The sequence below is a fragment of the Caretta caretta genome, chromosome 2, assembly GCF_965140235.1.
Source record: "Caretta caretta isolate rCarCar2 chromosome 2, rCarCar1.hap1, whole genome shotgun sequence".
Lineage (NCBI taxonomy): Eukaryota > Metazoa > Chordata > Testudines > Cheloniidae > Caretta > Caretta caretta.
This window is the reverse complement of record NC_134207.1, coordinates 209,664,006-209,682,220: the sequence shown is the minus strand read 5'-3', so window position 1 is coordinate 209,682,220 and position 18,215 is coordinate 209,664,006. Positions and strand designations below refer to the sequence as shown.

Sequence of the window (18,215 nt, the reverse complement as noted above, 5' to 3'; positions counted from 1 at the left end):
ACTTTGATGGTCCCTCCATGCCTGCTGAACACTGGACCTTGATCAGGCACCTTGATCAGGGAGGATATGTCATCTTGCTTCCTTCAGAGGGGATAAAACTAAAGTGAACTAAGGACATGTCTACACTATGGGGACTATAGTGGCATAACTATGGTGCTGTGGCAATGCCGGCATAAACCCATACTGTAGACACATCTTACGATGATGGAAAGGTTTTTCCATCATGGTAGGAACATCACCTGACACTAAAACATTACCTGGGACTTCTTGTAACTTTCCACTGTAAGGGAAGGGGGGAGGCAAGTTTGGGAAACAAAGGATTCCCACCTCATGTAAATCCTATGTAAGGGTGGGGAGGAAGGTAAACAAGACTAATCCTCTCCATGGCCTGTCTGCCCAAGAAGAAAGACTGCAAAAGGAAAGGCAAGGGGGAAGTCCAGAATGAGATGGGGTACAGTCTGAAAAGGAATATAACTGGAACTCTGAACCACAGAAACTTTGCAAACTGCCTGCAACAATATCTAGGGTGAGAAATACTATTTGTAACCAATTTCTTTAATGAAACTAGCTTAGTTTGCATGTTTGATTCCATTTGCTTAGTAATCTGCTTTGTTCTGTTTGTTACCCCTTTTACCACTTAAAATCTGCCTTTTATAGTTAATTAAATTTGTTTATTAGTAAACCCTGTTTCTGGAATTTCCAACATGGGGGAGGGTAGGTGGAAGAAGTGTGTACACCCCTCTCCACATTGAGGGAGGGGGTGAATTTCATAATATATCTTTGGGTCTGCACTCCAAGGGAGGTAGACATCTGAGTGCTGGAGCAAGTCCCTTAAGCTGAGTCTTCCCAAAGCTGATCTGCAGCTGGGTGTGGCCCTGCCTGTGTGTGTGTGTGTTAGGGGAGGTTTTAAGAGCCTGGCTCAGCAAGACAAGTTAAAGGGGGCCCATGCTGGCAGAACAGGGAGACTCAGTGGCATCTCAACACATCAGGTGGCTTCCCAAAGGGTCCAACCCATCACTTACCTTGTATAGTAACTGGAATTCTTTGTGATGTGTGTCCGTATGGGTCCTCCACTTGAAGTGCACCTGTGCCTTGTGCACCTTCAATTGGAGATTTTCGGTAATCTCAAACAAACAGCAGTGCATGTGCCCTAGCTATTCGTGTGCCCCATACTGAGGGACATCACAGACGAACTCCCACACAGTCCCATGGAGACAAAACTACAAAGCAGAGGGGAAGGAAGGTAGGTAGTGGAGCATCCAAAGGGACGCACATCTCGAAGAACTCGTTACTGCAGAAGGTGAGTAATCTTTCCTTCTTCTTAAAGTAGTGTTCCTCTGGATGCTCCCAAGCAGTACTCTTCAAAGGAGGTGGCAGCTTCAGAACTTGGTCAGAACTGTTTGCAGAACTGGGCGTCAATGGGAGATGGATGGCTTTGAGAGTGGTTCTTCCGCTGTAGAGGTAAGAGGGAGGACTTTGCAGTATTGAGCTGAAGGCCAAGCATATACAAGAAAGATGTAGCCTTCTTTACCACTGTTTGAACTTCAATGTAGGAATGCCCTTTTAGAAGCCAATTGTCAAGACAAGAAGATGATTACTCACATTGGTGAAGCATCTACTGCCATAAATTTTGTAAAAACTTTCGGGGGGTGGTAGAGAGTGCGAAAGGGAGGACTTGATACTGACAGTGGGTCCTGACTATGGCAAAGCATAGAAAACTCTTGTGAGAGGGATGTAGTGCAACATGAAAGTATGTGTCTTGAAGGTTGAGAGTCACAAAATAATTTCCTGGATTCAGAGATGGGATAATAGCTGTGAGTTTTACCATCTTGTATATCTGTACTTTGACAAAGGTATTCAGAATACTGAGATCTATTTTGCAAACCAGAAAGTACTTGGATTAAAATCTGCTTCCTTTGTACTGAGTGGGAACTGGTTCCACGGCTCCTAAGCAGAGGAGGGAGAGAATCTCTTGTCTCATGAGACACTCGTGAGATGGGTCACTGAAAAGGGATGGGGGGGGGAATAGGAGGGAGATATGGAGTGAAAATAGATGGAGTAGCCTGATGTTATAACCTTCAAGACCCATATGTTGGAGGTAATCTGCTCCCAGGAGCTGCAGAAATGGTAGAGATGATCTCCAAAAAGTGGGAGCATGAAGGGGGGCAGGGCGCTACAGCCTCTGCTACAGATCATAGGGGTGTTCATGGCCCTCCACTGAGGCATCAAAGCCAATGCTTTGGAAATGGTGACTGCTGCATCGATCCGGGTGCAGTGGTTGAGAACTTTCCCCTCTGCATTCTGGGTTTCTGTTTAGGTGTGGAGGCCTGCAGTATCAAGGAATGTGCAGGAGGCACTGACAAGGATGGGCAGAAGAGGGAGGGCAAGCAGGAGCATGGTTCCCCCTCAATAATCGGTGGGGGCACAGAACTCCTCTGGCCCCAGGGCTGGGGTTGGGAGACCGTGCTCCTCCGGCCCTGGGATCGCAGTGGGAGAGTGAGCTATATGGAAATTCTCCTTCAGGTTCATGGGCAGCGGGTATCATAGGCAGGGGGAGGCTGTGCCTCCTGAAACAGCCTGGCGTGGCTCCGCCCATGCTTCACCCCCAGGTCCCCTCCTGCCTGCTGTTCCCTTCTGTGGCAAAGAGGCTGGGGCAGGCAGGCTGGGGACCGTGGTGTGCACAAGACCCCCGGGCTGGGGCTATGCCATGCTGTGCCGCCTGTCTTCCTGGTGCTGGGACGATGCTGTCTGCCCACCCGCCCGCCCGCCCAGCGCTGGGGACACTCCAGCAATGCTGCCTGCCTGCCCACCCAATGCTGGAGGTGCTCTGCCTGCCCGATGTGTTGGGGCTGGGGGCATGCAGGGGGGCCAGCAGCCAGAGGGAGCAGGGATGTGCTCTGGTGGGGGGTAGGGCAGAAGGAGCAGGGCCTCAGGCACTCACCCACTGCCTGTGTTCATGTTTAATTGCTATCAAAAGCTGTCAGAAACAGAACAGATATTCCTGTACCCATTATGCCCCCACTGCTACACTTGCCAAATAAAGCACATTTATATGATAACAAAAATATATCAAGAAATGCTATATCTTTGCCTCTAAATCAGCGATATCATATTTATACTGTGGAGATGGCCAAATTCTATTTAAGCTCTCAGAGGCAGAGATTGTTTCTTTTCTATTTTTCTACAGTTCCCAGCACAACGGGGTCTCAATGTTGATTTGTGGCTGTTGGGCACTTCCATAATATAAATATTTACGAATAAGTTTTACTAATAACCCATGGACTGGGGTATGCAGGACTGCATACTACCCTCACTTCAGCATAGAACTCCCATTTGGAAAGTGTCGCTAAATGTCAACTGGAAAAGTAACTAAACTTGCAGTCATAATTTATTAATTTCCCATTGACTATTGCTTTTGTATTCAGCATCACTAACTGGAAAAATATGCTTACCTTTAGGACACCTACTTTTTCTACCCCTTGGGTTTGTCTGCACATGGAACAGCTGTTCCTGAATAACTCCAATAGTGGACACACTTATTGTGGAATGAGTCCACATCTACAACAGGGGCTTTTGCCAGCATAGTTATTTTGGTCGGGGTGTGAAGAGGTGTGACTTGTAACGGACATAGCTATGCCAGCAAAACCTTCTAGAGTAGATGCAGTTATTGTAGCAAATCTATGGCGTCACCAGTTTAGTTTGTTTCGCTCAGGGTGATGGTGAAATAAGCTGTATTGGTTAGCTTTGCTGGTAGAACTATTTCCACACTAGAAGCACTCCGCTGGTATACCTATAGCAAAAGGTGATCCTAGTCTTGACATGGCCTAATAACGCCTGATCTATATTTAAAAGCTGTTGGCATACCTATGTCAGTTAGGAGTTTGATTCTTGTATGGTTAGGCCTGGTCTACAGTACTAAGTTAGGCTAATGTAAGTTGCCTTGCGTCGACTTATTTGCATATGTGTCTACAATGAAATTTGTCTCTAGCCAACATCGTGGCACATTACAGCAATGCAGTAAAACCACCTCCCTGAAATGATGTGGAGCCATGGTCGACTTACTGAAGGCGATGCAGTGCGACTGTTGACAATGTGTGACCTGTATCAATCCTAACAGTCCTGTAGCAGTTGTCTCACAATTCCCTGCAACAGTGACTACGTCTCAATTTTACACTCCATTGCCCGGGGTCACAGAAATCAGAACTCCGCCTCACACACACACTCCAAGCCTCCCCATGTGTTTTCGAAGTGCCTTTTCCTATTTGCCCACCTTGCTTATATCTAGCAGTTCACTTTTGTTGTGCGCAGCTGCCCAACTGATCATGGTGGCGCCCTGCACTTGTCACGCTCCTGCCTGGAGCAGACAGGAGGTATTGGCTCTCCTGGGCTTGCGAGGGTCAGAGAAGAGCTGTAGTAACAGGGACATCTACCAAGATTGCACAAGGGATGCAGGCAAAGGAGTACAACAGGGATCGGCAGCAGTGCCAGGTGAAAGCAAAGCAACTGCAGCAGGAGTGCAAGACTAGGGAGGCCAACACTAGCCCTGGTGCTGCCCCACAGATGTACTGCTTTCACAATGAAACATGCTGCACTTGGCTGGGCCCCGCCAGCACCCCACAGCCCGCTGCTAAGTTCGGCCAGCACCAACATCAGAGCCACGTATGCCCACACCCAAGGGATACACAGCTTCGGTGGTAACGACGTGCGTTGACCAGTTTGTGGGGTACACATGGCCTGAGACTAATAGGGCATGGGGGAGTTTAACTCTCGCTGAGCCAATGTTTCAGGTTAACCCCCGCTCAGGAACCAGTGGGAAAGTGCTCGACACGCCGCTGAAGGTCAGACACGTTGTTTTCAATATGAAAGCTAAGACCCCGCGCTGCGCGAGGCTGCTACCTAGACACCCGTCCGAGGCGGGCCGTCTGCCCGGCACCTCCTGAGCGGCACAGAACAAAGGCCCGTGCACACACCCACCCACAGATGGCCGAAGCGCAAGGAGACCCCAGCAAGCGCTGCGGCGGCGGCTCCCGTGCTGCGGCGAGGACTTAGCACTAGGCGGCGACAGTAGCGGCCCGGGAACAAACCCACGCGCGCGCCCTCAGCAAGACACGGGGACTTTAGCCCGCAGCCCGCGCGAAGAGGAGAAGCGGCACCGCGCCTGCGCCTGGCTCGGCGAAGGCTGCGGAATCCGTTCCCGGCATGCGTCGGGCGGAAGGGCTCGGGGGGCGGGGCTGGGGGATGAGCGGAAGCGGGGCGGGGAGCTGGTGTTGTGCCTGTCAGCCAGGTAGGGAAGGGGTGAGAGCGCCGCCGCCGCCGCGGGAGTCCGAGCCGTTGTTGGTAGGGGCGGCCCCGTGCCCCGGGGGGACAGGGCCTGCCCCGTGCCCAAGGGGGGTGTTTGAGATGGGGCGTAGCAGGGCCGGCCCCGTTCCCCGGGGCGGGGGGTGTTTGAGAGGGGGCAGGGATGGGGCGTAGCAGGGCCGGCCCCGTTCCCCGGGGCGGGGGGTGTTTGAGAGGGGGCAGGGATGGGGAGTGGCAGGGCCGGCCCCGGGGCGGGGGGTGTTTGAGAGGAGGCAGGGATGGGGAGTGGCAGGGCCGGCCCCGGGGCGAGGGGGTGTTTGAGAGGGGGCAGGGATGGGGAGTAGCAGGGCCGGCCCCGGGGCGGGGGGTGTTTGAGAGGGGGCAGGGATGGGGAGTAGCAGGGCCGGCCCCGGGGCGGGGGGTGTTTGAGAGGGGGCAGGGATGGGGAGTGGCAGGGCCGGCCCCGTTCCCCGGGGCGGGGGGGTGTTTGAGAGGGGGCAGGGATGGGGAGTGGCAGGGCCGGCCCCGGGGCGGGGGGTGTTTGAGAGGGGGCAGGGATGGGGAGTGGCAGGGCCGGCCCCGTTCCCCGGGGCGGGGGGTGTTTGAGAGGGGGCAGGGATGGGGAGTGGCAGGGCCGGCCCCGGGGCGGGGGGTGTTTGAGAGGGGGCAGGGATGGGGCGTAGCAGGGCCGGTCCCGTTCCCCGGGGCGGGGGGGTGTTTGAGAGGGGGCAGGGATGGGGAGTAGCAGGGCCGGCCTCGGGGCGGGGGGGTGTTTGAGAGGGGGCAGGGATGGGGAGTGGCAGGGCCGGCCCCGTTCCCCGGGGCGGGGGCTGTTTGAGAGGGGGCAGGGATGGGGAGTGGCAGGGCCGGCCCCGGGGCGGGGGGTGTTTGAGAGGGGGCAGGGATGGGGAGTAGCAGGGCCGGCCCCGGGGCGGGGGGGTGTTTGAGAGGGGGCAGGGATGGGGAGTGGCAGGGCCGGCCCCGGGGCGGGGGGTGTTTGAGAGGGGGCAGCGATGGGGAGTAGCAGGGCCGGCCCCGTTCCCCGGGGCGGGGGGGGTGTTTGAGAGGGGGCAGGGATGGGGAGTGGCAGGGCCGGCCCCGGGGCGAGGGGGTGTTTGAGAGGGGGCAGGGATGGGGAGTGGCAGGGCCGGCCCCGGGGCGGGGGGTGTTTGAGAGGGGGCAGGGATGGGGAGTAGCAGGGCCGGCCCCGGGGGGGGGGGGTGTTTGAGAGGGGGCAGGGATGGGGAGTAGCAGGGCCGGCCCCGTTTCCCGGGGCGGGGGGGTGTTTGAGAGGGGGCAGGGATGGGGAGTGGCAGGGCCGGCCCCGTTCCCCCGGGGTGTCTGTGAGTGCTAGAGTGGGACAGGGATGGAGGGATGAGAGCTGGACTGCCCTGTGCCGGGATATGAGGCGATATAGGGGCTTCGGTAATTGCAGGTCGGTCTGAGATAGGGATTAGGTCATTGTGTGTGTTCTGTGAACTGGGACAGATATAAGTGTGAGTTTGAGAATGCGTATGGGATGGAGTTTGTTATACTAGGTGTTGGGGGTGGTGGCCGTTGTTGGGCAAAGTGAGGTTATTACCTCATTATCATCAGCATTTTATTTGGATTCTTCTTTATAGATGTCTCCTTGGTCCAGGTCATGCTCTTTTCTCTTCTCCTTCCTCCCCTCCCTGCTCCTGCCCACCCAATCTGTACATGCAATGATTTGCTTTTGCTCTGGTTTGTCCTGTTGCAGCAGTTCCTGGTGCTGGACTGTATGAGCACTTGGATTCTGATGGCAGGAGCAATCCCTTTTTACCCTCTCAAATCCCTGTTGTTAATACCAATGTAATGTTCCCTGTGTGCTTGTAAGGGAGTTGTTGCTGACCTCTCTTACCAGTGCCTCTGCAGTGTTCTATGGGAGCTAGCTTCCGTGACTCAGCCTTATTCTAGCATGGATCACCCAACTGCACATCTGTGCTGCAATGACCCTGAGTTGTCTTGGAGTGAGTCGGGGTTTTACTATGTGTTGTGCACTGTTAATAATGTATACTTTCCTAAATTGTCCTCTTAGGGGTCACAAGATCTGAGGATTATCAATTTTAGGTATATATACAATTTTAGGTATATATAGAGCTCTTGTTCTCATAGAACCTGAGAATGTCACAATCTTTAAATGTATTTATCCTCACAACACCTCTGTGAGGTAAGGAAGTGCTATCACTCTTCTGTGGCTAAGTCCAAATATAACAAGTTATATGAATTATTGTTTGTTTTGGGGAGAACAAGGGATATATTGAGGGAATGAAGCATCAAATAGTCAAGTCTTTTCTTACTACCCAAATGTAGAATTTACTCAGGGCGCTAGATTGGTGCTTCCTTAAAAGTAGTTTTGTGTTTCCTTCTGCATCTGCTATAGAATCACAATTTTACCCCATATAATTCCTAAACTTTAAGAACTGTACTATGGCTGCTGTGACTCTGAAAAACTAATGTGTTTGCTGTACTGTAAGGACCCAATCTAACTTTCATAGGGTCCAAGCATGTCACTTGCCAGAAAATCAAAGCAATGAGTCTTCTGTTACTGCTTAGTATGCTATTCCACAGCCTACCATACCACACTGTCATCTGTCTGTCTTTATTGTATGTAAACTTTCATGTATAAAATATGATTCAGTTACTTCTAGTGACAATCTCTTATACCTCCTTTAAATAACATTTTTCTTTCCTTGGAGTTTAACCTTTCAGATATTTATAGATTATTATCATGTCTCCTGTTTAAACAAGCTATATATATTTACCTTTTATTAAACTTTCTCTATAAATCATTCACTCCAACTTTAAACTCCTTTTTTGTACCTCATTATTGGAAAGATACAGATAACTAGAATGGAATGTACTTTTCCAGGTGTGATATAAAGAAGGATTTTCTCTCTTTTCTGTGATAATGACCTGGGGCCTACTTAGGCTAGTTTGCAGCAATTTAGTAATCTGATGCTTTTTCTTGGTGGCTCCAATCTTTGCTCCATAATCCAGGTTACCGTTTGAAAAATAAGCCCCTTAGGTGTTATATTTGCCAACACAACCTTCCGAATGTGAACAGATTGTAAACTGATGAAGTTTTAGTGCACAGTTCTGAGAGGCGAGTTGTTCCAGTTAATCTCAATGTAGTATTACCTCTGGATCTAAAATATGATTTAAATATCACTTTTGTTGCTACTAGAGCTGTCAAGCAATTAAAAAAATGAATTGCGATTAATTGTGCTATTAAACAATAATAGAATACCATTTATTTAAATATTTTTGGATGTTTTCTACATTTTCAAATATATTGATTTCAATTACAAGACAGAATACAAAGTGTACAGTTCTCACTTTATATTTATTTTTATTACAAATATTTGCACTATAAAAAACAAAAGAAATAGTATTTTTCAATTCACCTAATACAAGTACTGTAGTGCAATCTCTTTATCATGAAAGTTCAACTTACAAATATAGAATTATGTACAAAAAAATAACTGCATTTAAAAAAAATAAAACAGTGTAAAACTTTAGAGCCTACATGTCCACTCAGTCCTGCTTCAGCCAATCACTCAGGCAGACACGTTTGGTTACATATACGGGAGATACTGCTGCCTGCTTTTTATTTACAATGTCACCTGAAAGTGAGAACAGGCATTCGCATGGCACTTTTGTAGCTGGTGTTGCAAGATATTTATGTGCCAGAAATGCTAAACATTCGTATGCCCCTTCATGCTTCGGCCGCCATTCCACAGGACATGCTTCCAGATTGATGATGCTCATTAAAAAAAAAAAAGTGTTAATTAAATTTGTGACTGAACTCCTTGGGGGAGAACTGTATGTCTCCTGTTCTGTTTTACCCGCATTCTTCCATATATTTCATGTTATAGCAGTCTCGGATGATGACCCAGCACATGTTCATTTTAATAACACTTTCAAAGCAGATTTGACAAAACTCAAAGAAGGTACCAATGTGAGATTTCTAAAAATAGCTACAGCACTCAACTCAAGGTTTAAGAATCTGAAGTGCTGTCCAAAATCTGAGAGGGACGAGGTGTGGAGCATACTTTCAGAAGTCTTAAAAGAGCAACACTCAGATGTGGAAACTACAGAACCTGAACCACCAAAAAATAAAATCAGCCTTCTGCTGGTGGCACCTGACTCAGATGATGAAAACGAACATGCGTCGGTCTGCTCTGCTTTGGATCGTTATCGAGCAGAACCCGTCATCAGCATGGACACATGTCCTCTGGAATGGTGATTGAAGCAGGAAGGGACATATGAATATTTAGCGCATCTGCCATGTAAATATATTGCAATGCCGGCTACAACAGTGCCATGAGAATGCCTGTTCTCATTTTCAGGTGACATTGTAAACAAGAAGCAGGCAGCATTATCTCCTGAAAATTGTAACCAAACTTGTTTGTCTGAGTGATTGGCTGAAATAGGACTGAGTGGATGTGTAGGCTCTAAAGTTTTACATTTTGTTTTTGAGTACAGTTATGTAACACAAAAATCTACATTTGTAAGTTATACTTTCACGATAAAGAGATTGGACTACAATACTTGTATGAGGTGAACTGAAAAATACTATTTCTTTTATCACTTTTACAGTGCAAATATTTGTAATAAAAATAATATAAAGTGAGCACTGTACACTTTGTATTCTGTGTAAAAAAACATCCAAAATATTTAATACATTTCAGTTGGTATTCTATTAACAGTGTGATTAATCGCAATTAATTTTTTTTTGAGTTAAGTGCGTTTAATCGACAGTCCTAGTTTCTACTTCATTTCTGAGTAAAGTATAGAAGAAACAAGAGGAACAATATGAAGATAAGCACAATCCACTTGGAGTGGTATCTCCTCTTGGTGTCATGAGCCTGTGGGTTTTGGTTTGTAGGTAGAACGTGGAAAATTACCACTACTCTTGTCCCATTTTGACCCTCAGGATGTGATCCCCCTGTGTACACAGCGCATTGGCCTCGTGCCTTCTTATTTCTTGTATTGTGTATTCATGTCTAATTTGTTAATTTATTTACAGTTATTTTACAGCTCCTGGGAATTATGCAATGGTTTCTGAGTTCTCTAATCTAGTAAACAGGGATATTCCCCAAAACCTTAGTAGATAAGTGCATTTAAACTGCACTCTTATTGTTAGGCCCTTGTGTTCCCTTTCCTCAAAGAAAACTCTTCTTATCTTCTAACTGGTTGGTGATTCAATGAGAGGCTGTGGTATTCCTTCTGAGCTAATTCTGATCAAATGGTTCAGTAAGGTACTGAAGGTCACTCTGCAGCAAAAGATGTCACTTCTAGTAGAAGAGAGATACTGAGGTCATGATCACACGTATTAAAAATCCCATAACACTTTTCACAAGATTTAGGGGTGTTAATCCTTGTATCCTGTCTAAGTTATAACTTGAGTCATTATATGTTGTCTACTGTAATTTCTATAGGCCTGGTCTACAATATCTGAAGACTAATGGGTACTGGAGATAGTCAGCAAAGAGTTTACAATAGAATTTATCAGGGCTTCTTGGGGTTTAATACTTAGCTGGTGATGCTGAACAAAATTAGCCCTGGTCTAAACTGACTGCTAAAATGTATTCAGCATTGTATAAGTTAGCATGGACAACCCTGTTCAGATGTGGGTGAAATCTAATAGTGTGGTGTAGGCCGTATCTTTTCATTTGGATGTGAAGAGGAGTCTTCACTTCCTCTTCTAAACTTTCTCGTTAGGGCTGTTCACTGTTAAACAGCTGCTATATTCCTTCCAAGTGTAGAGGAAGTGATTCTCATACGTAATATTTTTGAAGGACTTTGGGATCCTTTGAGATTAATACTGCTTTGTAAATGTAAGATGTGGTTATTAATTTGTCTAAAATAGTGCCAAATCATCTATTTAAGTTTTCAAACGTTTTGTCATTGAAACAATCTGTTTTGTCCTTATGGTAGGGGGAAAGAGGCAGGCTTTATCTTGATTATATTCCTGAGCCTTGCATGTGTTACGAACAACAAAATACTTTGTCACTCAAACCACTATGGTCCCCATATTTAGCTCCTTTTTAATGTGATCACGGCTTTACTAAGATACATTGACTACTTCACCTAGTCAAGCTAGCAAGGATAATCCCAGAGGAACCGAAAGCACTGTCTTTGCCTACTGTGTGATTTTTTTATATTATTTTTTTAAAATCTTCTGTTGGGTCAGTACGCTGTGTCAGAAGTAAAACACATTGGAAAGAGAAATTTTAACTACTTGTACACTTTAGGGGATTCTAAATTAACTTTGTTAACTCAAGAAAGGTACCTAGACATTGCTGTGGGCAGCCCAATGAAGACCTTGACTTAATGTGCAGCTATGGTCCAGAAAGCCAAGATGTTAGGATGCCAAAGGAACATGATAGAGAAGAATATGGAAAATACAATGCCATTATATGAATCAATGCTGAAGCCTCACCTAGAATATTATGTGCAGTACTGTTTACCTAATCTCAAATGGGATATTGCAGAATTGGAAGAGGTCCAGAGAAGGATAACACCTGATTAGAGGCATGAGGAAAAACTCATTTAAAGAGAGACTGAAAAAATTGGGTTTGTTTACCTTAGAAAGGAGACAAATAAGAGGGGATATGATAAAAAATATGTCACAGGTTGATCCAGAGTTTCTGTTCTCCCTGACATGACACAAAACAAGGGGATGTTTTAATAAAATTAAAAGATGGAAGATGCAAAACTTATAGAAGGAAATATTTTTTTCACACATTATTAAGCAGTAGAAGTCATTGCCACAGGATACTGTAGAGGCCAAATGCTGAGTAAGATTGTAAACAAGGATTTTAAAAGGCAAAGTAGCTGCTTAAAAGAAGAAATCTTTGCCTGCCTTTCAAACAGAAGAAGTGACTTTATGTATGTGAAATTTGTGTTTGTATGTATGCTAAGCCACAGTATCCAGTTCCAATCGTTATTTTAGTAATTTTGGGCTTTCAGACATAGTTGCTTACGATTAGGCACTGCTCAACGTGAGGCTCCTCCTTGAAAATGTTGGTCTTAACATAATATGCAGAACTTTATTTGAATAAACTTTGCTTGACATGCAGAGCTCTCTTTGAAGATGTATGGCCGATACTACTCCATACCCTCAGAAGCTGGATATTTGGTTTATAAGTACTGATATGTTCCTGCTGATCACATCCCACCTGAAGTCATAATCTGTAGTGGCATCAAAATTGGTTGCTACGGTAAGGATTATATAACTAATGGATGATTATTAGCCAAAGTGCTATAAGGAGGTGTAACTTCATTATGTTTTATTAAGACACTGACTGTGTTTGATCCTGTACAAAAGCAAATGAGGACCTTACCAAAGAAACTTAGTCTAAATAAATTTTATGTTTAAGTTTCACCATAGCCTTGTGACTTTCAGTGGGGAATAAGCAACAGCTGCAGATGAATTTGCAAGGACTTTTTTTGTGAAAATATGGCATTATAAACAACCCAAAAATATTGCTTACAAACTGAATAGTTTCTAAAGGGAAGAGTTTTTTACAGGTTTCTATAAGATTGAACGCAAATGCACTTTAAAAAGTTAATTACAATTACAGTAATTTAAAACTGAAGCAATGATGGTGGCATTGAAGTTTTGACTTGATGCAGAAAAGCTAAAAGACAAAGCTGTAGAAATAAGTGAGGTGGACAGGTATGTTCCTGCACAGATATGAATCCACAAAGAATTTCTAGAATATCTAATAACTTGAAAACTTTTTTGTTCTTTTTCCTGGTGAATGAGCATTTTGACTAATCTTGTAATACTTCAAATTTAGGAATCAGTTGACATGGAGAAAATGTGTTTAAGATGGTCCACCCAGAAGATTTGTTACTTTGTGAAGATCTTGCTTTTGACGAATATGTAAATACCATGACAACTTCAAATTGAATTATTTTTCGTGAAATCAAGACTCATCTGTTGCCTTCATCAGAAATGTTTTTACCATTTTCAAGAAAAAACATGTCCCAGAAACTGAGTTTGTTGTTGCTGGTGTTTGGATTCATTTGGGGCTTGATGTTGCTGCGCTATACTTTTCAGCATCCAAGGCACCAAACCAGTGCTGAATTGCGTGAACAGATACTAGACTTAAGTAAAAGATATGTGAAAGCACTGGCAGAAGAAAATAAGAACATAATGAATGGTGGTAATGGAGCCTCAATGGCAGGATATGGTAAGATTAAATAAACCTGGCTACACAAACCGTTTTGTTCTAAACTACCTTTGGTACAGCTTTTAAATCTTATTTTAAATGGTACATGGAACTCTTCAAAGTAATTTTGTATGTGCTGACTGTGTGTTTGCTCATTGATAGGGCTTAATTTTAAGGCATAACGTCTTTTAACACTTGTTCTTTAAACATAGTTGTATGTATTACAGTAATTTGACTGTCAGAATCAATACTAGGTTGTCTTGTTTCTCCACCAATTGGAAATAGAGCTCTGGGGGGTTTTCTCCACAGTAACATGAAGGACTACATTCATAATGTAGGAATTAAATGTAAAATTAAAACACTTCACTACCCAAACACTGTCACTTTGTGTGTTATTTCTACCTCTTTATTGCTTTTATCTTCCCCCCCTTAATTTTCTTCTCTTCTACTATTAACAAACAATGAGAAGCAATCATGATGGTAGAATAGGAGAGATGGGGGAATGATTATGTATTTAGCAGAATCTGACCCTTATTTTACAGATGGCAGTAGAGTGCTCCAAATCTTGAGCCTCCATTGTGTTTGCATCAGCATATTCCCCTCTGACTTGACACCACTGTGCCCTGTTACCTGTGCACCCGCTATATGTCTATAGCCTATGCTCATCTAAAATGCAAGAGAGATCTGTGTGTGGTTTACTTATTGAGATCTGTTTAATGTAAACATTGAAAATTTCTCATTTCAAAAACATAATACTTTAAACTCTGCAACCCCAGTCTTATGATTTGTCTAGGTGTCCTAACCTGCAATTTGACAAATACAATCTACTTAAATTTCCTACACTATACTCCAGTGTTTCTTTCAGACTTAAATTTCTGAGAACTAGATAAAAGAAACTAATTGCCTGCCTATATTCTGTCATGCAAAACAAAAACTTCTGTGATAACACATGTAATATAGACTTAAACAGGAATTAGTTTTCAGAGAAAGAGATAAATTAGGATTTTACACACACAGAGACTCATTACTATACTTACTGCCCCTTCTTAGAAGGAATGCTAGTTGAGGGTAAACCTCTCTTTCCGTGTTTAGGTCAGGTTCAATATTTTAGGGTGTCAAAATCTTTAACCAGACAAGACCCTTAAAGGAGCTAGGGGTTGTACATCTATAACTGGATCTATATTCCTTGGTTTTGTGCAAAGGAGTTTATTTGAAACCTATTTAGAACAATAAAATTAATTAGCTTGTTCACTGATGCAGACTCACTGTCTAAGGTTTGGTTTGAGAGAATAAGAAAAATCCAAATAATGAAGAATTTTGCAAAACTAAGTGTCAAAGAATTTGGTCAGGCCAGATGGCTCTCAAATTGTGAGGAAATGACCTAATTAGTTCTGAAAGAATACGTACAGCAAAGTGAATTTTTTTGTTGAATTATGTTGATTACTGCATTGTTTGCTTAGTAGTCTTGCCTATTTGTGTTCTTCCTTCCCACACCGTGATTAACTGTCCTCTTCCACCCTGCTTCTTTTTCTCGATATATAGATAAGTTGATCTAAAAAGAACCTAAGTCTAAATCTTTACATCCAAGAATTTTAAAATAAGAAAGAAACTGTATTCCTTTTTTCTGCTTTAAGAATTACATTGTGTATTACAATAGTGCTTTACCTTGTCCTGTGGCAGACAGCACGTTCTGAACTTGGAGAATAATTGGAAAGGAACTACAGAAGGAAATAATTAAGATCCATCTTATCTAGGGTGGAAAAACTAAGTGCTTTCTAATGCTGCCAAGTGCCAGAAGCTGTTATACAGGTTGAATTTATTTCGCCTCTACTGCTGTTGTGGGTTAAAGTCCAAAATATTACCCTTAAATAGTCACTTATCTTTAAAAAAAAAAAATGGGGGGAGCACAAGGGGAGACTAATGTTATTTTATATTCTGTGATTCAATGGGCCAATTCTCAGTTTGCCATTGTGGTAGTATCTTCAAGTATGCAAAAAATAAGAAATAGTACTTTTTAAACATATGGACAGCTAGAATCCATATGTAGGAGAATTAAAGCACACTCTACCTTTTCTCTATCTTCTCCAAACACATCCAGGAAAAAAGAAAAGCAACCTTTGGAGACATAAGTTAGATGTCCAAATCTGCAAATTTCTCACACACTGCTGATAATATAAATGAACAGTATTCAATGCTACTTTCTTTGTTTTGTCTTCTTCAGCTGATCTCAAAAGAACGATTGCTGTTCTTCTGGATGACATCTTACAACGTCTGGTGAAACTGGAAAACAAAGTTGACTACATTGTTGTGAATGGCTCAGCAACAAATACCACCAATGGAACTAGTGGTAATCTGGTGCCAGTAACTACAAGTAAACGTGTAAATGCAGCAAGCAATATTAGATAACATACAAGATCACCTTATATTGCTTTATCTATCATCGATTTGATTGGATTCAAGAAAAGCTTTTTACCTCTGGCTAGGCAAAGCAATAGTTGACACTAACATATCGTACACTGTTCTGCTATAGAATGTGCTGAGTACATGCAGTCCCAACTTCTGTACATAAGGTTCTCAGAGGATTAATTTGTTGCTTTCAGAAAGTTCTGTTAAAGCAGTGCTGTACAATATCGTATTTAAAGATATTCTGGTAACTTGGTTGATGTAGTATGCCAAATGGGTGATACTTTATAATGTTTGAAGTTAAACTAAAATGGAAAAATATATATTCACTTGTAAAATATATTTATTTAAATAAAAATGTAACCTATCTTTTGGATAGATTGATTATATAGCTTAATCATTGTTTGTGTGATTGGTTTTAAACAGGTAACTAAGGATAATGTAATGTTAGAAGATGTGTCTTTACAGTACAGTATTTTGTTACTTATTAATTTGCTAGTGATATGTTGAAGATAACATTGAGATGTTTTAAAAATTGCAACCCAAAGAATGTCTTTATTTGCACTACCTGCTAGAATAGCTAGAGAGAATTTATTGTATATTTAAAAAAATCAATTATAATGAAAATCTTAGGTAGCAACACTGTCCAGATATCTTTGCTCCAGAAATAGGTCAGTTAAATTATCAAAGGCAAAACAATCTCTGATATCTTTCTATGAAATAGCTATGTATGATATTTGTGTGTGTATTTTGTAACTTCAGATAAGTTATTTAAGAGATGGAAGTCAGTTTTCAGATATGTGAATATTTGTATTCATTGCTGTTTCTTTTTAATATTTTAGTATCTTGCAGTGTGTGACAAATATAGCACATCATCTTCTTAAGTTACTTTTTTAAACAGGAGGGAGTAGGTAAGTGAAGTTGAAGGGAAGCAGAGCATCTTGGCATATACTAAAGAGATGCATGTGCTAATGGTGTTTTATGAGGGACATAGGTGGGAGCTGAGGTTACGTTGCCTTATATCCATGTTAGCCTTACAGAAATGAAAATTGTAGTGAGGGTGCACTATATTTAAAAATGTGCTTTCTGCATCATGAATGCTAAAATGAAAGTGCCATTCAGTCCTATGTTTTTTAAAACTATATTGAGTGGTTGGGGTTTTTTTTTTTTTAGAATTATGTTCAGGAATTTTTGCTTGAAATATGCTGTGTAATAGCTTTTCAATATTTTATTAAAAAACAAAAACTGAATAAGACCAGAAGTGCTGGATGACATATGGTCTCACGGTTTTCTGCTTTTCTCCCCGATGATAGTCTGGACTGGTCTAGAGGAAAGTAGAATATATAAATAAAACTTGAGTTAGTGTCCAACTGTTTCTTATTTTGTGTTTGAGATACTGAGTGTAAACTTTTTTTTCCAGGAAGAAAGAAAATAAAATTGTATTTGTGAAAGTTTTTTGTTTTGTTTTTTAATTAAGTGATTCACTTTTTCCTGTTTTCTACATGTACTCTCTCTATGTACCTTGAGACTTTAAACTATTGATCTTTGTAGTTTATCACTAATTCTAAAGTCTGCTATTTATCTCATAGGCTATATAAGTAGAAGAATGGGTATAATTCATTTGGTTTTGAAACCCCAATATTTCTCAAAAACTTTTGCCTAGGTTGGAGGGGAGAGAAGAAAATATGACTGTGCAATAGTTTGGGGGGGGGAGGGGGAGTTTTCAAAGGCACAGAAGACAGCTAGACACATAACTCCTGTTGATGCATTTGAAAAATCTCCGACTAATCTGAAGGCAAGCTGTTTTTCTGGATACTGGTTGATTTCACCAGGCAAGTTTTAGTAATATTTAGTAATGCATATATAAACTGGTCGTTGATTACTCCCCTTGAGGAGCATAAAGTCCAAAAGAAAATTGTCAAGGACTACTAGACATGAGTGGTAAAAGTTTCAAAAGTAGGCAGATGGATCTCTTAGGACATAAGAACGGCCATACTGGGTCAGACCAAAGGTCCATCTAGCCCAGTATCCTGTCTTCTGACAGTGGCCAATGCCAGGTGCCCCAGAGGGAATGAAAAGAACAGGTAATCATCAAGTGATCCTCCCCTGTCACCCAGTCCCAGCTTCTGGCAAACAGAGGCTGGGGACACCATCCCTGCCCATCCTGGCTAATAGCCATTGATGGACCTATCCTTCATGAATTTATTTAGTTCTTTTTTGAAACCTGTTATAGTCTTGGCCTTCACAACATCCTCTGGCAAGGAGTTCCACAGGTTGACTGTGTTGTGTGGAATAAATACTTCCTTTTGT

General features: G+C 43.1%; 1 protein-coding gene across 4 annotated transcripts; it reads left to right on the top strand.

The window, feature by feature from the left end:
* Positions 1-5,226: 5,226 nt before the first annotated feature.
* Positions 5,227-17,356, top strand: CCDC126 (coiled-coil domain containing 126). 4 transcript variants are annotated; one of them, XM_048838388.2, is made up of 4 exons: positions 5,227-5,284; positions 12,405-12,545; positions 13,128-13,523; positions 15,724-17,356. In XM_048838388.2, the coding sequence occupies exons 3-4, from the start codon at positions 13,286-13,288 to the stop codon at positions 15,906-15,908; spliced, it is 423 nt and encodes a 140-aa protein (XP_048694345.1). In that variant the 5' UTR covers positions 5,227-5,284; positions 12,405-12,545; positions 13,128-13,285; the 3' UTR covers positions 15,909-17,356. The 4 variants fall into 4 exon arrangements, with proteins under 4 accessions (XP_048694345.1, XP_048694344.1, XP_048694346.1 ...); XM_048838387.2 differs by having other exon boundaries at positions 5,262-5,337; XM_048838389.2 differs by lacking the exon at positions 5,227-5,284 and adding an exon at positions 6,645-6,733.
* Positions 17,357-18,215: the final 859 nt, after the last annotated feature.

What these genes read in the sequence shown, in the direction of transcription:
- CCDC126 (XM_048838388.2), top strand. Translation starts at nt 13,286, where the DNA reads ATGTTTTTACCATTTTCAAGAAAAAACATGTCCCAGAAACTGAGTTTG. An exon ending in AGCCTCAATGGCAGGATATG is followed by an intron (nt 13,524 to 15,723) that starts GTAAGATTAAAT and finishes TGTCTTCTTCAG; the next exon opens with CTGATCTCAAAAGAACGATT.